This window comes from Dryobates pubescens, chromosome 8 (assembly GCF_014839835.1).
Source record: "Dryobates pubescens isolate bDryPub1 chromosome 8, bDryPub1.pri, whole genome shotgun sequence".
NCBI classification, from domain to species: Eukaryota; Metazoa; Chordata; class Aves; order Piciformes; family Picidae; genus Dryobates; species Dryobates pubescens.
This window is the reverse complement of record NC_071619.1, coordinates 26,883,138-26,911,092: the sequence shown is the minus strand read 5'-3', so window position 1 is coordinate 26,911,092 and position 27,955 is coordinate 26,883,138. Positions and strand designations below refer to the sequence as shown.

The following is a 27,955-nucleotide window of genomic DNA, read 5'->3' as shown; positions in this document are numbered from 1 at the left end:
TCATACACTTCCTAGCCACACAAACATCCATCCAGACTGACAAACACTATCCTAACAAGGCTCTCATATGCTCTTCTACTATGAATAAAGCCTCTGAGACAGCTCTGAATCTGGGTGGAAGGTGAAGCTCCAAGATCAGGAGCAAGTCTGCTTACCCTACCAATTCTCTTCAGCGTAAGGAATTCCAATATGCAAATTGCTATTAGAAGGAGGTGTTAGACTAGCCATTATAGCACTAACATTACAAATAAACTGCATCTTGGTTTACATGACAATATTTTGACAGCATAATTATGTTAGTTAAAAACAGGGAGTAGAGTGCAGCTCCAGCATCTTATCTATGATGGGCAGAGGTGATTAAATGAGCTGTTGGCTTTGTTAAAGTCACAGTGAAACTGACCTTTTTTTCTGAAGCAGAACTAGAGCTGTACAGAGACAGATCAGCTGGCTGTCAATAATAATAACCTGTGAAGGCAAGAAAGTGTAGCCAGGGACCAATGATAAACAATTGGAAGCAGTACAATTGGCACACATGGATCCACGAGAGGACAATTTCCTCTTTCTTTCACTTTTGTAATTTTCACTAGAAGAGAAACTCCTACTAATTTCACCAGGTAATGGAAGATCTGCCACTGGGTAGGGTCTATTTGAAATTCACAGCAACTGGGATGTGCCCATGATCACAACAATTAAATATATATGTTTAGGAACTTGGCTCAATTGCAACTCAAATGTGGCCTAATCACAAGCCTTCCTATAAGTACATATAAGAAGTTAATAACTATTTTATTACCTGGAAGCCTAGGGAATAGAAAAAATGAACCAGAAACAAACAAACAAACAAATGAACGACACAAAAAAACCCAACACAAACCAAACCAAAAAAGCAAACAAAAAACAACACCAAAAAAATCCCACCAACCTCTGTTTTTAATCATTGCTATTGAGTGAATATTTACTACATAGGCCTTACACAAGTCAGGTTATTTTTGAATATTTTGCACTGTGAAGGCCATGAAGACATTAAGTCCTTTTCCAAAATGAAGAGACTGAATGTCTGTTTTAAATGGAGAAAACCCCACAACACTAACATTGCAAGAGCAGCACAATTTGCAGTTCTATGGTAAGATGTGAGCAGCATGAATTATGGTTCTGACATTAAGTAATTCTGGTCCAGCTACTGCTCTTCCCTCAAGAGCAACTTCAATTTACATCTTCACTGAGGTTTTAAAATGACTGAATTGGAAGAATGTTTCTTCTCTAACTCAGTTTTCTTTAAAACTGATCAGTGAAGTTAAAAAGTTAAAAATGTCTTGGACAGAGGGTAAAAAACTATGTATAGCTAGAGCAAAGTCAGCAGTACTGACTGTAGCATGAAAACATTAAAACTTGAGTTTTAAAATAGAAACTGTGTGACTGGATTTTAGCAAGGAACTGCTTACAACCCTTTTAACTCCCTGTGGAATGCACAGAATCGGGGGGGGGGGGGGGGGGGGGGGGTTGGAAGTCCACAAAACAAGGTATGCATTCCATCTAAGTTATCTAACCATAGAAATTAGAAAGTGATTTTTTTTTTTGTCAGTGAAATTCCTTAAGACGACAAAAACCTCATAATCTTCCAAAAATGAGTAAGGTAAGGAGTGCAGTTGCAAGAGTGGTCCCTTTCTGTTAGTGTATGTTGCACCGGAGTCTTAACCCTGCAACACAGCAGTATTTTGCCAAAATGCAGCTCAGTAACAAAGTATTGAAGTCACACCTTCATTTGATATGCACTTCAGCAGCCACTTGATTTTCTTCTCAAGTAGTATCTTTATCTCCTGTTTATTAATTGCTTAAGCTCCAGCCATCACTTGCTTAGTTCCTGCGGCATTAAGTTAGGCCATTTTCTAGTTTATGCAAATATTTTTAATGATATAAGCATGCTGATAGCTAGCCAAAGCTATTTACTAATCGGGGTTTTGAGTAGCCCATCATTTGCCTTGCACACACTCCATGAAAATCAGGGCGGGGAAAAGCCCCGACAGATGGACACCGTGCTGAGGAAAGTAAGTGCCGGCCGGGGCATTGGCTGCCGGCTGTCTCTTCGCAGGTCGGCTACGCTTTGCTGCTGGAAGGCAAGGACCCGCTGACCCTACGGCGGTGCCGGCGCTCCGGTGCGAGGTGGCTGTCTCAAAGGCTGTCCGGCTGACAGCGATGGAAGGCGGGCTGCCGCCAGAACGCCTTTTGCCTGGCGTACAGGCCCCGTCCCTGTACGCGTCCTCATTTCCCGGCCTTGCTCAGAAGCATTCTTGCAGAGACATTTAAGCTCCAACTCGTTAGCAAACGCAGTGAGCCTGGGGGGATTTGGGTCAGGGAGAGATGGTACATGCTTTACTGAATCCCATTTGTGAATTAAAGCAATGGCTTAGCATCCATTCTGCAGGTTTAATGAAGTTTTAACCGATGCAGCCTGCCTTTCATTAACTGGGATGAACAGAACTTTCTGGAATGCCCCAGGGTAAGAACTTCCGAAGGCACCTGGTTGAAGTCACTTGAGAGGCCTCTGGCCAAGCACAAAAAATGTGGTTATCTCCCACTTGCCTTGAACCCTGCTGGGTGGATGCACACCAGAGGCTACTGCTTCCCTTCCCCATTTACAGAGAAAAAGCTCACCTGCAGCTACTCAGATAACTGGCCTCATGTGCTTCCAGTTAAAACTAGCCATTGTTCCTGAAAATACGCAAAGTATTATTTAAAAACTTGGGCTGTTTCAACAACCTTTTCATGAAAACAAAGTATGCTCTCTACATAGTTTTAATTTTTCAAAATTTGGCACTTGGTACTTGTGAAAGCAGCATTTCCTCTGCCAGGAATTTTTTACTCTCATAGGACAGAGACAACCAAATCGAACAAAGCACGTGGAGCAAAGACTCTGAGATTTACCCAGTTATTTGACAGGCAAAGGAATTGCCTCATTTTGCCTTCTATTTTAATAACAAGCTGCTCTTCTCACTTCCCTGCATTGAACAAGCTGATCTCACCAGTAAGCTATTTTTCCTCTCAAGCATCTGCCCAGCCAACTTGGAGTGAGAACATAATGCCAGTCTGGGTTCTTTTATTGTAAGAGCAGTAATTAATGTTGCTGCTCTGCACCTGCACAGCCTTATTGTTGTCAGCAAGGCAGGCACTGCTGTAATTGCAACTGGAATGTAAGGCAGCAGCATCACTTACTTGCTGCATTGCTTGCTGCATTCAGCTGATGTTGCCTGCATGTAACCTGTAACCCCATATCAGATACTGCCACTGCCAGTAACAGGCCACATGGTTTGCACTGAGTTTGCAAGGCCTGAGCACTGAGTCATGCCAGGCTTGTTTCAGCTGAACATTTGCTGACCTGCCTGCAAGTTATTTTTCAACTTGGCTTGACAGCATTTTGTTGTAACATAATTTTTTCTTCTGACCACTAGTTGATTTGGTTTTACTTTTGATTATCCTTGTATGATACCACTGTATTTGTGTTCAGACAGGAGTAGCAAGTAGTTGTTCTGTGCAGAACATGATACTTAAAACCAAGTAGTGTGGAGAAATACAGACCTGGGATGATAGCAGAGGCCTTGAGAGATGGAGACACAGGATGTAGCGGGGTGAAGTACAGGCACAAGATGACAAAAATGAGGCAGAGTCTTGCCACAGGAGACTCCACAGCTATAAACAAATCAGCAACTGTTTTCCATTAAAAAGAAATATGGACCTAGAGTTAAACAAACCACCTTTTTATGGATGAAAGAGTTCAGTTTCTAGCATAGCAAGATACATCACATATGGTAAATTTGGGTATCATGTGGAATTGCAAACCAGTGATGAATCAGCAATGAACAAAAGCCTGTTGGCAAACATGAAAAAGACCCTAAGTGGATCCTGGAGTGAGAAAGATGCAGGCATCAACATCACGTGCTTCCATGTGCTGGTAACCAGCCTTAGCACCCCTACCACTAGGCTGAAGCCACCAATCTGAGGACCCCAAGAAACAATGGCTGAGTGAACATAATACTGGGAAAGGGGGAAGAAGCTAAGAAATGTGAATATAACACTTTTATTATCATTATTTCTGTGTAGACATTTTCCCTTTTTCTTCTATAATTAGATCTAGACTAATAATTAGATTAGCCTTAAGATTTCAGTTATACTACCAATAAATTTGTGGTTTTCTGGATATGATTTGATTCATCTTCATAAACAAGATTTTGAGGGTGACATGCTTTAAGCCTACTTTACATTCTCACAGTTTTACTCAAAGCACCCTCAGAGTTAGAGAAGCAGGATGAAGATCCTTGTGTGTGGGGGAGGTTCCAGACTACAGACCACTTTTCTTGAAGAAAATATAGGAAAAAAAATAATCAAAGTAGTAAGAAGAGAATTTAACAAGATTTGAAAGTTGTCATGGTAATATATTCTTATGGATAAATTAGTCTATTCATTTAGGCAAATGATTCTATGAGCTGCCAACTGTTTAAGGATTTATTTATTTAGTAGGAAGATTGCAAGTGTGGCAATTTATTTTTTAAAAAATTTGCTTGCTTTAAAAAGTATACATTTATTATTGACAGAAGAGCAGATTATTTGTTGGATTTAACTTAAGACATTTATACATGTCTTTGAAAGAATGTCCATATTCGTAGATTCATAGAATTGTTTAATTGGAAGGCACCTTAAAGATCACCTAGTTCCCACTCCCTTGCCATGGGCGGGGACACCTTCCACTAGACCAGGTTTCTTATTATGGCCTCATCGAACCCGGCCTTGAGTACCTCCAGGCAGGGGCCACTCACAACCTCCCTGGGCAACCTGTTCCAATGTCTCACCACCCTCAGTGTAAAAATATTTCTTCCTAATATTCCTGTAAACCAACTCTCCTGCCTTGCTGCTTCCACAGATTTATACATAGAGCCTGGGCAAACTTGCCACTCTGTGATGTTAAAAGCATCACACGCTAAAACTCACACAATTGTTTGGCCTTCCCACTGGGGAGGGCACAGGAATCAAAGACATTTCTACAAATGTGTCTACTAATTGCAGTTATACCATTAAAATAAAGATTAAAAGTAATTAAATACTTGACAATGTGATGAACTTTCACGGGAACAAGGTTTCAGATGTGTGGAATCCATTGCAAATGCTGACTAAAAATACCACTCCTTAATAATTAACAGAGCTGGACTGACACCAAAGCAGTATACATTTCTGCAGACTCTTCTCTGAACCCTAGTCACTTCCACATGCAATTAAGTATAGGGAGTCCTGTTTAAAGGCTGACTTTCCTAACTATGCTGAAGCCCTCACCTATCCTTGGATGGCTCATAATAAGCAGTGTGCAGGGGACTGAACTCAGGGTTGCCCCTTTCTGGGGATATGAACTGCTGTTCTCAGCATACGGACTGCTTGGAGGCCAGCATTTTGTAGGGTACATGGAAGTGTGCCCACAGCTCTGGCTGTCCCCTTACTGATCTCAGTGGCTGGTCATCCATTTCACGGCTCCCTCTCTGTCATTCTGAGGAAGCCACAGGGAGAACAGCAGTAGAGGAAGAGCTGAGCTCTCATGAAAGGCATGTGCGATGTGCCAAGCAGTAGAAAGGCTAGCTGAGGAGGTTTCTTGCCAGCCTGGTTTCATATGACCTGAACTACTCAAGGGGATAAGTATGACAACTGAACTGAAACCACCTCCAGCCATCAGAAGATGGAACTCAACACAGGGTCAAAATGCAAGCTACAGCTGCTGCCATGCCCTGTGGCATTTTCTTAGTAATTCTGGAAATGCAGAAGGGACTCAGACTACTTTTAAGAATACAAAATATTTGTGCAGGGGTTGTTAGGCAGGTAGAGGCTGGGAGAAAACAGATGAAGGGAAATCAGAGCTAGAAGAAATCAAGAAGAGGATGAATGGCTATACAGTGAGCTCTGGAAAATACATATCAAAAGTATGAAAGAAATGGAAATAGAGCCATAGAATCATGGAATGCATTGGGTTGATAGGGACCCTCAAAGGTCATCTTGTCCAATCCCCCTGCAGTGAGCAGGAGCATCTCTGACTAGAGCAGGTTGCTGAGGGTCCCATCAAGTTTGACCTTCAACTCCAGATATGGAGCTTCAACTACATCTCTGGGCAAGCTCTTCCAGTATTTCACTACCCTCATTTTGAAGAACTTCCTCTGTATGTCCAACCTAATCTATCCTGCTCTGTTTCAAAAACCATTGCCCCATATTCTATCACTACAAGCCCTTCTAAACAGTTCTTCTCCAACCTTCCTGTAAGTACCCTTTGGATATTGAAATGCTGCTATAAGGCCTCCCCAGAGCTTTGCTAGCATGCAAGCAGCTGCTAGGAAATGCTTGCATAGGAAGGAGAGTGCTTGGTGATGGGGGTGGAAACCCTCTCCCTGCCCAACAAAGGAGCCAGGGGCTGGCCAGTCTGCCACTCTAGGATTGTCAGTCAGGGACATGACTCTTTAAACCCAGCTAATCCTGAAGCATAGCAGTGTCTGGGGCACTGCCAGGTGACAGAGGAATTAAGAGTCCAAGTAAAGCAGCTCCTTCTGCATGTATGCACTGAAGAGCATATGTGCTGGCACAAATGAACAGTACAGTAAGGAGTGGGGGAGAGAATTGCCACTACACCCTCACGCATTGCTGAGAATTTTAGCTGCCTGGTATGCAAGGGCTAATGCTTAGTAGCAAAATTGTCAGAATGAACAGTTCCCAGTATTGCAGGGCAATATGTGCTAAAAAAAAATAATGCTGTGCTAAAATATACTTTCTTTTGCTTATTTTAAATTGTGTAACCTGGTAATTACACTGGGTTCTCTCTTACAAGAATGAAGGAGAGCTCTGGGAGAAACAGTAATTTCTTATTTACATTTTCTACATCATATTTGAGTTTTTTGATCCCAATCATATACATCCAGTCATTGTTTCTCCTTCAAGCTGAAGAATTCTGGGCTATTTAACCTCTGCCACATATTTCATATTGCTGGTTATTCAGTGCAGAACAGAAGAAAGGGAGAAGCTGGGTTTTATGTCTGCCTCTGCCTAGCCATCTCCTAAAATCCACGCCACATTCTAAACAGCAGCATGGATGCACCCTGTGATATGAAGATAGTTCCTACTTTCTTCTTCTATTTGTTTTGTTAATAGCACCTAATATTACAGTTATCTTTCTGCCCTCTGCTGAAATTCAAGTCAAACTTTGTTGGCTTTTTTGTGGTTTTGTTTGGTTTCTTTTGTTTGTTTTTCCTAGTGGCAACAGTTAATTTGGAGTCTAACTCGATTTAGGTACAGAGTTATTTTTCCTCATGTGCATTACTTTACATTTATCAGTGTTGAGTTTAATTGGCTTTTCACTATGCCAAATTCAGTACAGCTTCTACAGCTTTTTGCATTCAACTTTGTATTTGACTATCATGAATAAATAAATACACACTGACAAAGCACCTGTAGTCCATCACCCTTCCCACCCACCACACTCCCCTTGTCAAGTCAATCATGAACCCATGCAACAGTATAGTACTCAGCCCACATATCTTGGTAACTCAGCATCATCCTTTCCTGCACAGATGGGATTGTTATTTCTGCTCAGCTTTTAAGCCCTTGGACTGAAGGTTATCAGTCTTACAGAGGACATTTCTCTCTGTGCATAGTTTAGGATCTCTAGAAGGCTTTAGTGAAAATTTTGATTTAGGAAAATGTTTTTGACACTTTTTTTCCACCATAGTATAGGACTGGTGTGTGTTATTTACAGAGGATGTGAAATCTCCATCCCTAGAGATTTTCAAGTCAATGGCTGACCTGAACTAGCTTTCACCCCCTTCACTTTGAGCACAAGTCTGGGCTAGATGATCTGAATTCCTTACAATGAACACTTGTGTGGTTGTAGTTTCTGTGTCACACCTGCCTGCTTATTTTAAGCTCCTTTGGAGTTTTAAGAGCAATCCTTACTTACAGTTCCTCTTAATATTACAGCAACAGGTTTCCCCCAGTATTTGGCCTGTTTTATTATGGCATATAAATTCCAGAAATTTCTTTTGGAATGAAGCTAAACTTGCTGCCTTGTGGTTACTAGGACTGTTTCTGGAGCTTTTTTTGGAACTTGTGGTCAGTCTTTCCTCTACTTGCCAATTGTCAAGCTGCTTTAAGGATCGCTTGGGCCATACCAGTTGGGCCCGAGTCATTGATAACCAACTTTTTTCATACCTATACAGTTCATGTTCAACACTGACATCTCCTTGACCCTTTTTCCTCCACCAAGTTTCCAAGAACTCTAATTTTAATTGGTGTGTTCTCCCTCTTCAAACAAATAGTGACAGAAACTAGACCATTGTCTGCCAGAACACTTGTGGTGATGTGTTTTTGCTAATTAATCTTGTGTTTGGAAGTGCTGCAAGGATCTTACATTCATGCATGATCTCTTTCATAAGTCATCTGTGACCTCTGGCAGGTGTGGTAGCTTTTCTCATGTTTCATAATCCATCTAACACTATGCACGTCACAAGTTGTCTTTCATAAAACCTCATATTGCTCCAAATCTCACATTATTAACCACAATCTGTATGCTCAGATCTCTTTTGAACACTTCTGCAGTCTGGCCAGAGAGCAGTATCTCTTATGAGACAACGTGAGCACCTCCCAGCCAGTGTGACTAGGATAACACAAACCTGTAGCAATGGACTTCTCTGCTCTCTCTTCTGCTTCCCCCATGGAAGGCTCCTTTCAGAAATGAGGAACTCTGGAGCCAGGTGCACCTACACACTTACCTCCTTTGCTTATACATGCATAGCAGGGCAGATCTACCCCACTGCCACAGGGCAGAGCAACACAGAGACAGGACTTCAGATGTATTTCAACAACCCATCATGTGCTTCAGAGAGCCACAGAAACTCACCAAGAGAATTTCTCAGGGTTATTGCTGGCTGCAGGGGAGATCAGAGAAGGCGGTGTTACAACAGGACTCCAACAATTACTTACTGTTTTTCCACAAAGATAAAGATGCCAACATGAAGCCTGCAAGAGGAACACTTGTCAGCATTAAGCTCGGGATCCTGAGGAGCTTGTTTTGGTAAGCTGTATTCAGAGCCGAGCCTCCTGGTTCTCTGCTTACAAGTATAAAGAGCAAAGGAGCTGTAATCTTCCGTTTGTTCCTTTGCAGTTTAGTGCTTATAATGATGGTTATTCTAAAACATTGACAGCAAGAGATGAGAGTTTCACACGTTTCACAGCACCTCAAACAACTGGAGTTGTGCTCTTGTATCTTTACAATTGAACATCGCAGCTGGCAAGTTCCCTTCTGTGGAAACCACATCCTATTTTCTACCACTACCGTGTGGTACTCTGTGAAGCATTTAGTGCTGGTCCTTGCTATTGTATGACAGTTCAGGGTTGACAGCTTCACGTCTGCTCTGTATTTCTGTGGAACTAGCACGATGAGAGACACCAACTGCTTTATTGTCTCAGGCAGGCTGTGACGCGGCCTGCCGCGTGCCTCAAAAGCCGTTATTGCCGTGGCGGCGGGAACTCGCGCCTTCCCTGTTTGGAGGCAACAGCGCCACCGAGGGGCCGGTGCGCGCCCCGCACTCTGCACAGCTGTGGAGAGACCGCCCCTGCCCCGCAGGAGGTGATCGGGAAATGGCAGCTTCTGCGCGCCCGCGTGAGCAGCGCGCCCGACGGCGCAGTCGGCGGGGTCTGCACTGCGCCCTTCTCTGAGCTCTAGCCTGCTTCGCACTACTCCACACTATCTATTCCCCGCTCCCGCGAGGGGGGAAAACTTTCACAGTGAGAGTGACAGAGCCCTGGAACAGGCTGCCCACAGGGGTTGTGGAGTTTCCATTCCTGGAGAGTCAAAACCTTCCTAGCTGTGTGCCTGTGTGACCTGCTCCAAGTGCTCTAGGCTCTGGCACGGGGGACTGGGCTAGATGATCTTTCAAGGTCCCTTCCAACCCCTAACATTCTGTAATTTCATGAAAGAAGGGCCATAAACCAAGTACTGTGAGGGACCCTGGACCCAGGGGTACAATCTCAACATCCTGAAACATTGGCTCTTTAAAGAGTCTCTTCAGTAGATCAGGATGACATTTCCCCTCCTGCTAGAAAAGACTAGAATCCATTCTGGCCTTTGGAAACAGGCCCCCTGCAGCCTTGTAGGCCCCCTTCAGGTAGTGGGAGGCTGCTATTAGGTCTCCCCCACATATTCTCCACAGTAAACAACCCCAGCTCCCTGAGGCTGTCCTCATAGGAGAGGTGTGCCAGGCCCTTCATCCTTTTTGTGGTCCTTTTCTGGACCTGCTGCATCAGGTCCATGTCCTTCCTGTGCTGAGGACTTCAGAGCTGGACACCATACTCCAGGTGAAGTCTCAGCAGGGCACAATGGCAGAATCACCTCTCTGGATCTGCTGGCCACATTTCTTTTGGTGCAGCCTAGGATGGGATTTGCCTTCTGGGCTGCAAGCACATATTGTTGGCTCATGTCCAGCTCTCATCCACTAGCACCCCAAAGTCCTTTTCTGCAGGGCAGCTCTCATCATCACCAAGCCTGTATCAATGCCAAGGCATGCCCTGACCTAGGTGCAGGACACTGCCTTATTGAAGCTCATCAGATTCTCCTCAGCTCACTTCTCTAGACTGTACAAGTCCCTCTGGATGGCATCCCACCCTTCAGATGTAGCAACCACAGCACTCAGCTTGGTAGTATCTGCAAACTTGCTGAGGAAGCCCTCACTCTGTACCTAAATCCAGTTAGACTGACTGCACTGGTCCCAGTACAGATCCTTGAGGGACACTACATGTCACCTGTCTCCACCTAGACATAGAGCCATTGACCACTACCCTCTGGATGCAATCATCCAGCCAATTCCTTATCCACTGGACAGTCCACCCATCAAATCCATATCAGTCCAGCTTAGAAGGCTTTACAAAAGTCCAGAGGTGACTTCTTGGTCTCCCCTTGCCTGTTGATGTAGTTACAGCATCATAGAAAGCTTCTGGGTCAGTCAGGCAGGACTTGCTGGCTGTCTCAAGTCATCTCTGTGCCCTGTGTTTCAGTATACCTTGTGGGATCTGTTCTGTAATCTTCTCATTCTAGAGTACTGGTTTGGCCCAGCAATTTTAGCTGATATTCTACAGAAATATATAAATGACATTTGGAAGTCCTACATGATGCTTGTTTGTGTCTGACATTTGAAATGATACTTGAAGAACCATTATAACCTGCATCAAGTAAGGAAGGAGGAATTTTTACAAATATCTACAAATCTGTTCTTGCAAAATTCTCATTAAGACTCTCATTGTAATCTTAAGGTATCACTAAGTAAAAAGTGGTTTTCAAGATGAGAACTCTATTTTAAAACTTCATGTTATGCATAAATGTACTCAGCATGCAAATTCCAATCAGATTTTTCCATTAGGAAGATGAAATTTTTCTTCTTAAAAATTTACTGTCAGGTTTTTATTACAAATAGTGAGGGCAAAGGAGAGTACAAACAATAACTGCATCACTTCTCTTTAATTTACAATGCTCCATTTCTGCTGCTAAAGTGTTATTTCATTATAGCACTTGAACCCAGACAAACACAATGGCATTTTTAATTTGGATAAGCTACCTTTGCCTTAAAGTTTCATGTTTAATGGTGGCAAAAGTTCAAAATACAAGCCAGCAAAATGACAGCAGATGTTACATAGCAGTTTATATAACACATTACTGAACTACTTTTTGAGGCTCAGTACCCTGAATATCATCCTTTTGAACCTATAGTCATGCCGCAGAGAAAAGTTGTATCACAGAATATTAGTGTTTGGAAGGGACCTTGAAAGACCCCCTGCCAGAGCCTAGAGCACCTAGAGCAGGTCACGCAGGAATGCATTGAGGAAGGCTTTGACCATCTCCAGGGAAGGATACTTCACAACCTCTCTGGGCAGTCTGTTCCAGGGCTCTGTCACCTTCACAGTGATAAAAGTTTTTCCTTATGTTCACATGGAACTGCCTATCCTCTAGCTTACACTCACTGCCCCTTCTCCTGTCATTGGACATCACTGAGAAGAGCCTGGATCCATCCTCCTGACACTTGGTCTTCACATCTTTATAAACATGAATGAGATCACCCCAAAGTCTATTTTTCTTCAAACTAAAAGAGACCCAGCTCCCTCAGCCTTTCCTTATAAGGGAGATGTTCCACTCCACATTTGTGGCTCTGTGCTGGACTCTTTCTGTAAGGCAAAATTATATTACTGCAAGTTGCAGATACGGTTTGTACTTAAATTCCATTCAAACAGAGCCTACAAATTGACTAGCAGACCAGAAAACAACATAGACTGGGTATTTTAAAACCCTTTGCCCCAGAAATACATAAGAGGCAAGCAGTACATCCATGACAAAACTCAGGTTCCTGTCTTTAGTATCATTTCCAAAGGCAATAAAGTGTGTGCATAGCTCCTGAATGGAGCTCTCCTTTGATACAAAAGTAACTCCTTCCTTTCTTTTCTCTCTCAAACTTGTGCAGTAATGCCTTTTACCTTGATTTCCATGCATTAGGTATTGATAACAGCAGAGAAAAATCACCTCTGTGTGCACATGGACAGACCCACATTGTTTTGATCAGGGTCTGCTTTCCACCAAGTAGAACACTACTGCCGAAGAAAACCAAAGAGCAGCAGTTGTCACCAGGACATACCATCACAGCCACATTCAAAAGTCCTTATGCCATCAAATAGGACACCTAAGTAAGTTTTCTTTGGTCACTTTCTGGGGGGAAAAAAAAAATATTTCTATATTTGCAGGGTTTAAAAGCTGTCTTTGAATTGTGGCCCTTGCAACTTTTCTCAAGTCTTGGCTTCTACTGATTAAACATCAGTGAATTCAGAGAAAACAATGCGAGTTAAGAACCTGCAAAAGAAGACCAGTTTGGGTCTTTAACAGAAATATTTATCCAGATGGTAAATACTCATCTCCACAATTAAACAAACTCTTCAGGGCACCTTTGACTGAACTTTCTCCTGATAGAGCATCCTCTTTTCAGTGTCTTCATTCCTTATTTTCAGTGATGAGAACACTTCTAATCCTCCTAAGAGGGTAAACTGACACAGCTGGAGAGGTTCAAGGAAAAGAGCAACACACAAACTACTGCTACTCCCTCAGCTGACCAACACTGAACATGCCATAGTCACAGGGTCAGTTTTACAGATGGGATAAAATTCCTGGAATTCTTTCCTTTACTCTGAAGAGTCCTCATTTCCTTATCACCTAATTTTACTCTGCAAATTTTACTTCTCTTTCAGTAATATTTACCCATCAATAAACCTTCCTCTAAATAACTTTGGGTCGCCAAAGACAGATTACAATTTTGAGTCTATGCCATAGATACTACTGGTCTTTACTCCTAGAGTACCAGATAGTACCAAAAGTTTGGGGTTGGGAGACAGTTTGGAAGATGGGAATTCTCCAGCGTAGTTTACTTTCTTTCCAATGAGGACTGCTTTTTCCAAGGCTTCTTACTCTATCAGCACAGATGCTTGTTGTTACAGACAGAGCATGGCAACCCAAGGCTTAACCTGGAGGTGTAAATTAAGTTCAATTTTCACAGTGGGAATAAAGATCCTTGTGGCATCAGTAAGTCAATCTACCCTTGATAAGGAGTTCAAGCAGCTGCATTATTTATAATGGTTTCACTTTAATTTACAGTGAGACTACCTGCACCTACTGATGCTGCAAACATCTTAACAAATTAAAGTCTCTTACAGAGGGGCACTTTAAGGCAGGTAAAAAAGAATATGTATGAATGTCTTCTGTTACAAGAAACTAAAAGAGTCCACTGGTATCCTTCACCCAAAACCAAATTAACATATTACACAAAAGAGGACAAGAAACAGGGTCAAGAATTACATTGGTCTGGTTTTGAAAACACTTGGTTAGCAGGGTTCAGGGCAAATTCCCATCTCATCTTCACTCAATTAATGAGCCACCCTCTAAAGAAGGGCTTGATGCACAACAGCAGCCACTTAAATCCTCTCTACATTTTGAGCATTTGTTTTCTATGCCCTTCAATCAAGAGTAAGTACCACATTAATGAGAAAAAATAGACACTAAAACTTCACTGAAAGCCACACGTTTGCCTGGTAATAGCCCCAGCTAACCAAGTATGCTTTGACTTCTGCTCACTCGGGGAGGAATCACTGATATCCAGAAAGGAAAAATGAGAGAAGACAGAGTATCTGCCAGTGCACCTGACAGCAAAAACATCTTTATCAGTTCAGCGAGGTACCTGAGACTGAAAACACAGCTGAAAACAAGAACTTCCATTTGAACCTTCTGTTACAGGAAAAGATAAAAAGAGGTAACATACTAAAATTGTCCAGGAATTCTCACTATCGTCTTGTCCAGCCAGAAGCGGCCAGTTCTCTAGCAAAACTGCACGATTCTGGGTGCATGCTTGGCCGAGATGCATGGACTACTGTCCAGTCTTCTGCTCTGAAAGACTCAATCTGCTGACAGCAAAAGAAAACTCCTCCAGGAGGCCAGCTTGAGAAGTAATCCCCAGCAATGCTACCTGCTTTCACATTAAGCTTCTGACACATCAGAACCATATCATGTTGGATCACTGTTGTTACTCATATCTTTCAAAACAGTCTGAACATGGATTTATGTGAAAGGCTACAACTCCCAAATGTTCTAGAGAAGCTTCACAATTGTCCTGTAAATCTACTATACAACTACCTGAAGGGAGGTTGTAGACAGGTGGGGATTGGTCTCTTCTCCCAGGCAGCCAGCACCAGAACAAGAAGACACAGTCTCAAGCTGTGCCAGGGGGAGTTTAGGCTCTTTCTTCACAGAAAGAGTTGTTGGCCATTGAAATGGGCTGCCCAGGGACATGGTGGAGTCACCATCCCTGGAGATGCTCAAGAGGGGACTGAACTTGAAGCCATGGTTTAGTAGCCATGAGGTAGTGGGTGATAGGTTGGACTTGATGATCTCTGAGGTCTTTTCCAACCTTACTGATTCTATGAAATCTGAAAATGCTGCTGTAATCTCAAAGCATTCACACACCTATCTACTGACAAAGTAGTGAAGAGGAAATACTTTCACTAGATGGGGTTCTTTTTGTTTCAGAAACATTTGCTTACGTAACACTGTATTTGCCTCCTACAGGGCCACATCCTAATAACATACTGCTCCATATTTCAACCTTCAGTAACATCCCTTTACATCACAGAACTGAAATTACATTATGCTGATGCTTGTTCAAGTGGCACTGAGATGATACATGATATTGAACTCACTTCACAGCTCATGAATTATTGCATATTGGATCTGTACCTAGTTGCATCAAATAAGGAGAAAATCCATGGGAAGAGAATCCATCCTGACATTAAAGCATTGTTGAGATTAACAGAGAAACAGAGCAATGCTCATGGTAATTTGCTCATTTTTCACTGAATAAGGAAGCCATTAGCGTTGTCCCCCAGTGTGAAAAGTATCACCATAGTAAGAACTGCCCTATTTCCCCTATACTTTGCCATCTTTCTGTTACTCTAACTACAGTTCTTCAGAGTTTTTGCATACCCCTTCAGCTGAAAGATCACAAGCAATTTATGTGAACTCCAAAATGCATCACAAGACTGAGAACACCATCTCCACAAAATTCTAAGGTTGTGTTGGTGTGACTGACACAAGCCCCAGGTCCAGGCACTATATTTTTGTTGTCCCAACTCACCAGTGAAAAAATGAGCACTACCTTCAGGATGCCCCTCTACTATTTTTTCCCTCCTTTTCTTTTCTTTTTTTCTTTTTTCTCTCCTTTCCCCTTCTTTCTCTCCCTTTTAACAATTTACCTTACACTGCCTTCTTTCTGCAATCACTCAGAGGAGTGTTTTATTGCATGTTAAAAGACGAGATATGTATTGAAAGTAGCAATTTTATTTGAGTTAAAATTATTTACAAAAACCCAAAGACATACTTCATGAAACTGGTACAAACTATTTTTCCTGCCGTTGGCTTTTGCTCCAAAGATCACAGCTGAGAAATACTGTATAAAATAAAAATAGGATTGGATTCAGAAAAGTACTCTACTGTTCTAATTTCCAATTGAGAGTATTTACACATATATTTACAATGGAAAAAAAGTTACTTTAAAACTTTAATTTGTAAGTTGGCCTCAAGTACCCTTTAATGCAGAGTTATTTGAGGGTCTAACACACAAAAATGCACTGCAGTTCATAGGGTGATTTCTCCCCCCACCCTCAAAAAAAAAAAAAAAATCATCTGCATTTGTCAGTGCTTGACAATTAATTACATTAAAAAAAACTGTTAAACACTGAGGTAAATCAATTCCCAACCAATTACCAGTGTAACAAAGAAAGGTAGTTGTCCCTGCTTTCCCCCATTGTGACATCTCTATTTTATTTTCTCTTGCCATCTCTCCATAGGAAACTACAGAATGATCGATTTGAAATCCCATGAGAAGCAAAAAAAAATCATTAAAATCGGAAAAGTAGATGGGCAAAATAGTCAATCATTTCCTCCTGCTGTCCGTCATTAGCATACAGCTTGTCTTTCTCTCCCAATACTGATTATTTAACTAAGGGGAATACAACCTCAAAAACTTTTCTAAGTTACACTGATACCCTAAGTTATAGAAGGTGATGAGAGAAAACGCAAAAAGGTATGACCAACACAGGATTTTTGCCGCTAATCAGTTACTTCCTTACAGAATTCCCAACAATCTGCATTATCAAAAATAGGAAGACATAGAAGGCAGCCACTGTATGTAAAAATTTACAGCTGGCACTGATACAAAAGCACGAGTTCTTAACTTTATACATGGAGATAACACAAGATCTAAAAGCAGGTTAGATTTCCTGTTATTTCCTCCTCATTATACATAGAACTAATATTTTTATGGCTTCAAGTTTTAGAAATTCAATGGAATAACATGATGGAACTACCTGTACAGGTATTTAAAAATGTCAACGAAGCAGATCTCAGAACAGTCTGCAAATATTCTAGGCCATCTCAATAAAAATAATTACCAATTCTGTTGGTCTGAATAATGAGTGCAAGAAAAAATAATAATGTATTTTCTGGGATTCTTTGTTCCATTTGAGTCTTCAAACACAATGCTTTGCTGTGAACTAGACCTCAGACTGAACAAAATCTTAGCTATATCAGCAATTTAAGGCTTTGTGTTGTATGCATTTAACTTTGTCATACTACAGAAGAATGAAATAGAAAGATTATGTCAGCTGGAAACATTAATCCCCATTGGTGTTTTAGCTTCTTGAAAATTCTTCCCCCTAAAACATCCAAATTCTTTGTACTGAGCATTATAAAATACATCTTGAGTGCTTCCTTCAAACAAATTGTAACAGCATTTCAAGTTTTTGCTTATTAAATGTGTAAACTACCCTGGGATTAAGTTGGTTTTGTTTTTTCCTTTCTGTCGTTTAAACAGGGCACGAGTTTTAACAGTTAGGATTTCTTTTGTGGATAACATACCCTCAAATGGCTTTGTAGGAGTTTGAATGCTTCTTGGAACTACAAAGTGTTATGGTCTATCAGTTTACAGTACATGGGCCATGGTAGTTTTAGAACTGAGAAATCGCTCAACAACCTAATTTCAATCAAAACAGTATAAAAAATAAACTATCCAATCCTTGCCTCTTTGGATTCCAACAAATTTTAAATATAGACAGTAGTTAAGATCACAAAAGTATTTAGAAATTTATATTTTATGATTTTGGAATAATCTAGTAATAAAAAAGCAAGAGCAAATTAAACTCAAATAGGAGCAGTGCTGCTGTCCAGAACTTCTTTATTAGAACATTTGTTTGATACCTCAGTAGCTAAGCTGCCTTTGCACCTGGCTGGCATGAAACAGTGGCTCAACAGTAAACAGCAGTTGCACTATCAGCAGCAAGTTTTTCCCCTTGAAACTTGTCACGAACAAAGCAAGAAAAAAAGATAGGGAGGGTAAACCCTGCCAAAAATATTTAAATACTGCACTGCATCATAAACAGCATAATTCATTTATTTACTTTCCTCAGGACCTTTTCCCCCTCATTTTTGATAGTTGCAGATTGATGTAGTAACTGTCTTTAGAAAATGCTGAATGCACGGTTAAGAGACCAGGTAGCCTTAAAAATCCGAACACGAATGACACAGATGAATGCTCTTGGTATATCCTTCAAGGACTTCTTTCATGACGACTTCTTTTGTCTAAGGGTAGCTCCAGCATTAGAGTGCCTGCAGCGGAAGTTAAGTATCTAGCAGTGTTCCAAGTATTCAATCACCCTAGAGATAGATTTCTGGCCTGTTGTTCCAACAGCACACTGGAAAATGTAATAGAAAACAAAAGTAACAAACAAGCATTTGCAATACCTCTTTAACGTATTTGAGAGCTAGGTTCATTTCAGAATTGTAGTATTTAGAATTAAGCATCAGTAAAAGCAGTTAGGTTCAGGGGGAGGATTAAAAAGTCTTTCCTGCCCAGTCACAATCACACGGAATCAAAGTAGCTTTGTTCCATTTACTACCAAATGATAGCTAAATAGGTTTTCAATAATTAAAACCAAAATCAGGCTCTCCTCTTCTGAAGAAACAAACTGAAAACCATTAAATCCTTCTAAAAACGCACAGACTATTAATGGAAAGCACACCTACAAAAATCTCTACACGCAGCAATTTAAAATGCATACTACTTACAGTAAGATTCATAAAACTGAGAAATTTTTTGAGCATTTCAGTCATTATCGAGAAGTCTCCTTCAGGTAAGTACTCCCTCACAGTAGTCACATTGATCTAAGAAATAAAATAAAAATCTATTTTAATTTGGAAAATAGTTTTCTGACACAAAAATGTATTACTGTGTATGTGAAATGCAGTAAAGGCAAATACATTCCTAGCATTATTAAGATGGCTTTTGCTGTCACCTCTAGGATTTAAGTCTCTCTAGAGCAATACTCGTATGTTTACGGTGTTTATCTTTTTTAGGAAACAACAATAAAGATCCTTCTCACCCTCAGACCTGCCCAGGACCTACAGGATTATCAGGAACTAAAAAGCTCTTACTCTACTGACATGGAGACAATCTCCCTTTATTATTTCAAGGGTTGAGAATTCTTGAACTGATGGCCAGCATCACTCCAAACACTGCAACTAGCAACTTTTCACAAAGCTATATACATTGGTGCAGCTTCATCAATGTACCAGCTCACATGGAGTCCTAATGTAACAAACCCATTTCAGTACTGCACATTATTACTGCACTAAAAATGGTATTTGACTTAAGAGAAAGCTATTGACTGATTCCCTTACTGGACTCTCTTGGCAGAGACAGCCTAGAAGCAATGCTGTGTATGAGGCCACAATGCAGTCTTCCATGTGCTTCCCAGCATGCTGAAGAGCTGTAAAGAGAGACAACAGAGTGTATTGTATTCTCTATGCAGCTGCTATCTTTTACTGCTTCAAATACAATCTTTCATTATTGCTTTTCAGAATTCTTTTTTTGTCAAAACAAAATAAGCCTTTGGACTGAGACTTCAGAGGGGAAAAAAAAAAAAAACAACTCAGACAAAATTTGTACTTGCTCACTCAGTGGCACATTCCTGAACAGAACAACAGAATTCATTTGCTTTCAACTCATTATGTTGAATTTTATTGCCATTTTAATGTGCAAACGGTATGCTTAACACACCATAATACAAATGTAAGTTTCATGTGATCCTTTAAGCCAGTAACACTTCCACTAAAAGAAGTTTCTTATGTTAAGGATAATGGATATAACAATTTTTGCTAATGACTCAGCATTTTTTGGCAAACCACAAATAGCTGCAGACACCAGTTGGGGAAGCTACAAAACAGAAGGCAAGATATAAAGCAAGGTCCACACCTACCTATTAGAAGATAATAACATTACTAGAAGTAATACACTGCACCTATTAGAATATTAAACAACAAGAACTGCTGTTTCACACTTGATACATTTTCCAGAGAAACTATGTAACTCAGCTTAGAGATACAAAAATTCCTGCAAGAAACTACCAACAGTGCAGCACATCAAGGCATTACACCCAAGATACCACAGATGGAGTGGAAACCACTCAGATAACAAAGAAGATGAGGACAAAAGAAGCATACATGCAAACAAGGAACGGAGAAAAAAAACCTTAATCGCGTGAAACAAGAACAGGCCATAATACTCTAAAAAACAAACACACATCAAAAACTGCAAACAAAACAAAAATTAAGGCAGGTCACCTTTAGGAATATTTCAGAAGAACAAGATTATGGTCCAAAAGTCATCCCTTCCAGAATATTTCTTACATGTCTCTAAGAACGTTTGGCTTTTGTTTTTGAAAAGGAACTTACAGAAGGTACTATTAAGAAAAGAAGTAGTACCATCACTTCTTCCACTACTTGTGCTTCAGCTCTGAACTGCTCATAAAGATCTGTACCAGTTTCTCCTGGGGGATACACTAAGGAAATCTCAGGCCAAGAGATTGCATGTAGATAAGAAGAGGACAAGGTGGGAATTTATGCCATCACAGTGTTCTTTGCCTTTTCTGAGCTCATCACAGCCAGACAACGTACCTTTATTAAGATCAAGTTCTTCATCATCTTCCTCCTTCTTATCTTTCTCTTCAGTACTATCTGTTTTTTCTGTGGAGACCCACTGTATCTCCCCACTTGTCTCTTGCCATTCCCCACTCTTATCATGCTGAGCAGTAGGAGCTTCTTTAATCAATTCATCTGTCTGGCTCTCAGCCAGCTGTGCTGCTCGCTCACGCTCAAGAAATAGCTAATGGGGAAAATTTCAGGAGAACTTCTGTTACAAATTAAACCCTAAACACATTGAAGTAATAATTTATAAAGTTTACTTCCCTTTCACAATTCACCCCTTTAATACAGTTAGTCTTCAATACTTTTCATAACAATAGCTTTCTCTTCTTCAAAGGAAAATACAGTTTATCCCAGAACTACAGGAAAGACCTCCCTCCCTCCCCAGTACTGAGCCAATTTGCAGGCTCCTCTTGGGCATCTTAAGCGTTTAAACGATTTTCTTTGAGACAGCTTAAAGAGTAAAAGTTGCCATATTTTCCTGTCAGTTTTTGTTCTCTACCAATTCTCATTTTCTCTTCATGCTAGCTGTCCCCTCTCTGCTCTTTTAGCTCTTCCCTTGAGACATGCACTCCAAAATTTTGAAACTGAAAAAGCCTTATCAAGGATGTGTCTAAATCAACAATCTGTTTGTGCACTTTTGTGAATTATTTCCCAAACCAGACAGTCACCAGTTTTAAATATTGCCTTGGCCAAGCTGTACACATTATAATGTTTACTATTATAGAACTCATTTACCAAAGTTGTTGTTGTGGGTTTTTTTATCAAGTTAATAAATACAGCATTTAAGAATGTTGTTTCACACATCTATAGTTATTATTACATCCATATTTTCTTATAAGCCATGATACATTTTTTTTTCTTTATAAAGTTTCCAACTCCCAAAAAGACAGCACTTAAACCCCCTAAAATCTACGGCAGCAAAGTATGTAAGAAAAGAATAGCTTGTGATTTTTACCGCTGATTTAAAATGAAACTAGTATTAAACCATTTAGGAACAAGAAAACTAGAAATGGAATGTATAGGAACAAGAAAGCTCTATGGAGTGTGACAGCAGCTTTTGGATGTCTGTGATAATCACAGCAGTGTCTTTTACAACGAAAGCTGTTGTAATGGGCAGTACTGAAATGTCAGAATTGTGAGCAGCACTCCTCTTTCCCCACTCTGATATATTACTCAAAATACTAACAGGAAACAAATTCTGACAAATCTTCCTTGTTGAGTTTTCCCTTCCCCCCAAAGAGTCTGATAATGAGAAATGGTAACTATTACAAGACAGCCACATTTCTTACCTGCACTAAGGCCTGAACAGCATCAATCTGTCCAGTTATTTTTAGGCTATCATCTCCTTCTCCCGTACAGAATGAGTCAAAGGAACATGATGTTTCCATATTGACAAGACAGTGCCTATTCCGAGCACTGTATTCTACTAGATTGATCAACAGACCCAATCCCTGCAAGAGTTGGAGCGCCAAAGAGGATTACACACATTAAAAAGTGATAAATTACCAAAACACATCTATCTAGATGAATAATGTCTTTAGGGCTTATCCTGTCTGAGGATACAGAACTTACTAACACACCTTTAGGAAACAGTATGATAGAAGGATCAGGATTTAAAGAAACACAAGGCAAAAAGGAGATCCCTCTTACACTGTAACTTGCATGCAGGAATCTGTTTACCAATTCTTAATTCAAAAACTTTTTAAAAGATGAGATTCCATGTATAGATTAGGGATTCAGGTGTCCAGCCTTCATATATTCTTAGGACTCTGTGACAGAGACTACTTCACTCTTGCTATGTAGGCCACACAGACCCATTTTACATAAGCTGAGGTGAATCTGACAAAGCCTTTATCTCAAACATCACCTGTATTTCTGAAGTGGAAGACATGTGAAAATTAGATAATCCACCAATGAATTTAGCTAAGTTTCTTTGTTCATCTAGCAGTGGCCTTTTCCTCACTAAAACCAGGGAAAATGATTAGAGGTCAAAAGCATCAAATTCTTACAGAAGCATTAAGTACATCATTAAGTATATGTAAGATCCATGAACAATGTAGAGGCTGCTTCTTAAATGGAACCACAGTACTACTGTTAAATGCATGAGAACAGGGCAGATCATGATCTGTTAATGTAACAACTACAACAGCTTACCAGCACCCGAATATCAAATCTCTGTTCTTGAGGTAGGAACTTCGGAACCTGAAGCACACAATTCATAGCTGTGCCTATCAGACCATCCTGTTCACCCGTTTTTGTACTACCCCATTCTGTAAACAGAAAGAGTACAGAGGCTTGGTTTGGAAAATATTCCTTCTAATAATCTTAAGCAGGTTGCCAAGAACCTTTTGGCCCTAAAGACAAATGAGACTCTCATGGACAAAGCAAATGGCTTTACAGTAATTGCTGATTATTGTAAAGCAAGCACCTACCATACGTTAACTGTTCTATTGCATTATACTTCACTACAAGAAAACTGTTTACATGAATGCTTTATGTGATGCTTTAACACAGAATATGCTTTTTTTGTTGTTTTGTTTTACCATTATCATTTGTCAGGTTGAGCAAGACACCAATGATGGCCCTCATACAGTCTTCCACTGCTTTACCCACATGGTTAGTTACATTCTGGTGATGCAGAGGCTTGTTGTCTGGTAAACAGATACTGTCTTCAGCACGATTATATCGCTGGATTAACTCCTCACAATGCTGTAGTGCTCTGCAGGATGAAGATGCAGAACAAAGTTACCCCCACAACATACAGGGCATTCCACCTTTATATTGTTTTTACCAGGAAAAACACTCAAACAGAGATTATGCAGAATTTTGCTGATACCTAAATATTCAGTTCATAGGGACAGATAAAAAAACCTCATCACATATAAAAAACTTTATTAGCTCAAATGAAATTGTGAAAACAAAAATTCAAAAAGCTTTGTGGCTTAGAGCATTATTAGCTTGAGAGTTCAAGAGCAAAAGTTAATTCTTCCTTTCATCCTCATCACAAGGTCTTACAAAAGATATCTCCTCTTTCTACAAACCCTGGCTCTCTCATCCTCCAACCATCAATACACAGTATTACTCTGACATTGTTATCTAAATGTTCTCTTGTTCTGTCCTCAGAGCTATTTCCATTCTGTAAGAAATAGAGAACAGGTGACGTCCTAGCAGTAAAATCTTAACCTTCTGATACTACTTGACCACAGACATGATTCTACTGTCTGACATAAGTTTGATGTTAAACTGACAACACTGATTTCAATGTAAATGTTATATATATAGATAGTTTGAAATTGCATAGTAAATGGGAGTGAGAGGCATGTATGTGTTGTGTTTTGGGTTTGGATGTTATGTTTCCAATGAGGTCTTCAATTTTCTGCTTAATTTAATCTCTCATGAAGAGCAACACAAGAGGGATACAATCTCTGCCAGTCATGTGAGATTGTTAAATGGGTTAGAGGTGTCTGCATGAGCACCTTTGCCAGAGAGAACAGACAAGAACAGAATTTTACTAGTTTAATTTTAGTTACACTGTCAATCCCATTATGCTACATTTCAGTAAACACTTAAGCATAATAAAACCACAATAAATAAAGGTAGCTTCCCAACTGCCCTCTTCTGTGTTCATATTAACTTGGTACAGAAGGAGCTGAATCCGCAGTTTGCAGCTTCTACACAACCAACAAATTGAAGCACTGTATATTGGTAGCACTCAGGTAGTTACTCATACTCTCATCTAAATTAACTTCAGCATTACTTTAATGAAGAACAACAGTGGAAACTAGAATTTTCCCCTCTAGAATCTTCTGGTGTAATAATTATTGGGGCTTTTTGCCCTGTTATATGCAGTGCCCTGCAAAAATGATTTTTTTTTTGCTACAACTTACTTAGCTGAGGAGACTATGAGTTGTGAGTCTTTGTATGCTATCAGATAGCTCTGATTTTCTGGATTATGCACCGTTACCTAAAAAGAGGAGGAGAAAACAGTATTAAAAGTGGGACTTTTATTTTCTGTGAAAGAGAAATGTTCCCTTACACTACCACCCCACTTCATTCACTTCCACTTTTCCTGGTTATTATCCAGTGTAAAATTTTACTTAGAATTGTCCAGTATTTCCTTAGAATTTTCACCTTGTAATTAATCACACAAAATTGTGGCACTGAAGATAAAACCACCTTTCCTGATACAGTAAGTACAGAAACCATGGGCAAAATGCTCTACCACAGTAGAGCCCTGAATTCATTAGTGTCCCAAATGCATATGTGTATCAAATACATAAATCTGACCTAGAATATAGTTATATACATAATGTTGTTTTTAGGATTTGACCTCACCTCCATTTCTCAGAACTTATTATGCAACCAGCCAGAAAAAAAAAAAAAATATATATAGTTTTTCCTTAATTGCCTTGACTGAAATTCAGAATCAATTTTCAGAAACAGAAAAGATTTCTCTCAAATTTGCATGATTTGATTTCTCCCACATTCCTAAGAATCTTCCTACATCATGAACCACCCTTATGTTCAAATCTGAATATTCTACCACTAAACAAGGCTCTCCTACTGTTGCAAAAGCAGAAATAGGATCTGATTTTTTTCTTACTGTTCAGAAGGCAGGTAAAGAAATAGATACCATTAATTTTTAAGTTTGCACCCTGAATCAGTTTTTCAACAATTGTTCATTTTTTTCCTCACTTTTCAGCTTCCTTTTAAACTGTCCTTGACTCTGTCCTATTTGCCTGACGAAAACAAGTTACCACTGTAGCTATCTGCTCTCTCTGCCTTGGATTAAAAGTGTTCAGTAAGATTCGTGTACTCTGAATTCCACCATCACTTTCTGAGGTGTGGAGATGCACTGCTCAAACGCCACAGCATTCTTCTGCTTGCTTACTGTACCACAATACAGAAAGAGTAATAGTAACAAATATGAAACTCAGCAAAACCAGGCATTGTAGAGAAGAGCATGCTCACAGCTCCTGTCAGTTACGGAAGTACCATGGATTTTTAATTCTCTTCACAGTTCTGTTCCATTCTCATAAAAAATATTTACCATCTCAATATACACGCTCAGCTGGTTACAGGCCTAGCTTGACTTACAGGGCAGTTTTCTCTTTCAGTGCTTAGCCAGCTGATGGTTGTAAGCAGCAGTTCTTAAAATATACATAGATTTATTACTTCTAAGAAAAAGCTGCGTCTGTTTTCTCTGTGTTATTTGCAGGCATGCATTAGAGAGTCAAACTTACACCAGATCCGTAACAGCAGCATTTTGTAGGAACTTAAGAAAAAAGCATCATGTTACCTGCAGTTGTTCTCACCAAAAATAACCTTGCAATGCTGTATGTACATAGAGAATGGACATAGAAATTAAAAACAAACACATTCCAGGAACACTGATAAAACACCAGAAAGTTAGATTCTTCTATAAAAAAAATCAATGTTACCATATAATTATATAATGACATGAATCTGACATTGAAGACGTCTGGTTGAGAGAAAGCAGTTTGCAGAAATGCATTTCCTCATACTCACGCTTTCTAGGACCCGTAAACATCGCTCTGCACCCCATAAGGAAGCAACCAGTTTCTCTTCGTTCTCATCACTGCTTAGGTGATCCACACATTCTTTAACTAAACCACAGAAAGAAGTTGTATTTCACTATCAGCAAGAGGTCTTCAAAAGCCAAGCGTACAACCTAGCTACTCAGAGTCACTTCACAAACCCCTCAATACTAGGAAACAATCACAAAGCCATAAGCAGTATTCCAAAATGTTTCATTTCTCTGGGTGAATTTCAAAAAACGAAACATCACATCAGCAATGCCCTTACAATTTTGGCTTTACATGTTTGTTGGTATAAATTATATGTGTATTTTAATTCTTGCTGACAAGAGACTGTACAGCACATGACTGCACTGTTTTTATAAGAGAAAAAAACTGGTACTGCATGCACACTCTCACTACATTTTAAAATACAAAACTGTGTGTAAGTTGAACACTTTTGTCCACCCCCCTGCTTAGTTAAGGCTAGGAATTCTTGAGCTAAAAAAAGCATTTTAGACATTTTCCTATCTGTGAGATGCTAATTCCAAAATCATAACCAAGGCATCATCTTTAAAAAAATAAAATAAAAAAGGAAACAACACTCCCACCTTTTCTTCTTGGGGGGCTGACTTCCTCTGGAATATTTAGCTTAAAAATATTAGGCCTGAAAATAATTTTGGAAGATTGCTAAGGACATTTGATTCTATAATAAGAATGCTGTGTTTGTGTGCTGTACAGAGCTATGTAACACAGTCGCCTGTACTCTGTCTACACTTCTGCTATTTTTAATTCTGTACATCATGTGCAACATTATACACATTATGGTTAACCTGGAAAATGTTTTCAATCCCACCTGCAACAATCAGGGGGCTGGAGCACCTCTGCCATGAGGACAGGCTGAGGGAGCTGGGTTTGGTCAGCCTGGAGAAGAAAAGGCTCTAAGGAGACTTAATAGTGGCCTTCCAGTATCTGAAAAGGGCTTACAAGAAGACTGCAGAGAGATCATTTACAAAGGCCTAATGATAGGACGAGGCGCAGTGGTTTGAAATTAGAGAAGAGTAGACCTAGATTGGACATTAGGAACGAGTTCGTCACCATGAGGAACACTGAACCAGGTTGCCAAGGGAGGTAGTTGAGGCCCCATCCCTAGAGATATTCAAGCTCGACAAGGCTCTGAGCAGCCTAACCTAGAGGAGAACATCCCTGCTCACTGCAGGGGAGTTGGACTGGATGACCTCTGGAGGTCCCTTCCAACCCAAACCATTCTATGATATCCAATGTGTACTTTAACATTGCTGAGAAAAATACATTTCCATTTTTAACCATAATGAACATCAAGAAAAGGCAACACTTCATTAATATTTACTAATTTTTCACACTGCCAAAGCAGCACCTCCAATATACCTTTATCTACAATATGATCAAGACCACCTAGAAGTCGCAGTTCTTCTTTAAACCAGTCCCCAGCTCGTTTTGAGGTGAGAGACAGTAATGTCTCCATGGCCAAATGTCCAGTCTGAAAGAGTTAGGTTCCATAATTAGAGAAATCATCACAAGCAACTGCAGCAAATATACCAAATAATACAGATCTGTATCACGGAAACCCATAAAACAAACTTAGAGGTTCTGAGTGGAGGAGCCACCAGAGGGAGCAAGAACAGATTGAAAAAAACGTGCATTGTAAAAAATGCCTTGGTACTGAGAACAAGGTGCTTTTTCAACTTTATTTTATTAATAGAATAGAAAACCTAAGCAGCCTCATTTCTTCTATTTCTCTTCTTATAAA

The 27,955-nt window shown here is 40.1% G+C and overlaps 1 protein-coding gene across 3 annotated transcripts in view; it reads right to left on the bottom strand.

Annotated features, from left to right (window-relative positions):
• Positions 1 to 15,829: 15,829 nt before the first annotated feature.
• WAPL (WAPL cohesin release factor) overlaps positions 15,830 to 27,955 on the bottom strand; it is a 73,708-nt gene continuing 61,582 nt past the window's right edge. For 2 of the 3 annotated variants that reach the window (XM_054163738.1, XM_054163737.1), the window contains 10 exons: positions 27,574 to 27,685; positions 26,159 to 26,256; positions 24,517 to 24,593; positions 23,173 to 23,348; positions 22,784 to 22,899; positions 21,919 to 22,080; positions 20,600 to 20,807; positions 19,325 to 19,413; positions 18,713 to 18,808; positions 15,830 to 18,339 (listed from right to left, as the gene is read on the bottom strand). In XM_054163738.1, the coding sequence (XP_054019713.1) occupies positions 18,274 to 18,339; positions 18,713 to 18,808; positions 19,325 to 19,413; positions 20,600 to 20,807; positions 21,919 to 22,080; positions 22,784 to 22,899; positions 23,173 to 23,348; positions 24,517 to 24,593; positions 26,159 to 26,256; positions 27,574 to 27,685 (1,200 nt within the window). In that variant the 3' untranslated portion in view covers positions 15,830 to 18,273. The remainder of the gene's footprint in view (positions 18,340 to 18,712; positions 18,809 to 19,324; positions 19,414 to 20,599; positions 20,808 to 21,918; positions 22,081 to 22,783; positions 22,900 to 23,172; positions 23,349 to 24,516; positions 24,594 to 26,158; positions 26,257 to 27,573; positions 27,686 to 27,955) is intronic. The other variant, XM_054163736.1, reaches the window with a different exon arrangement.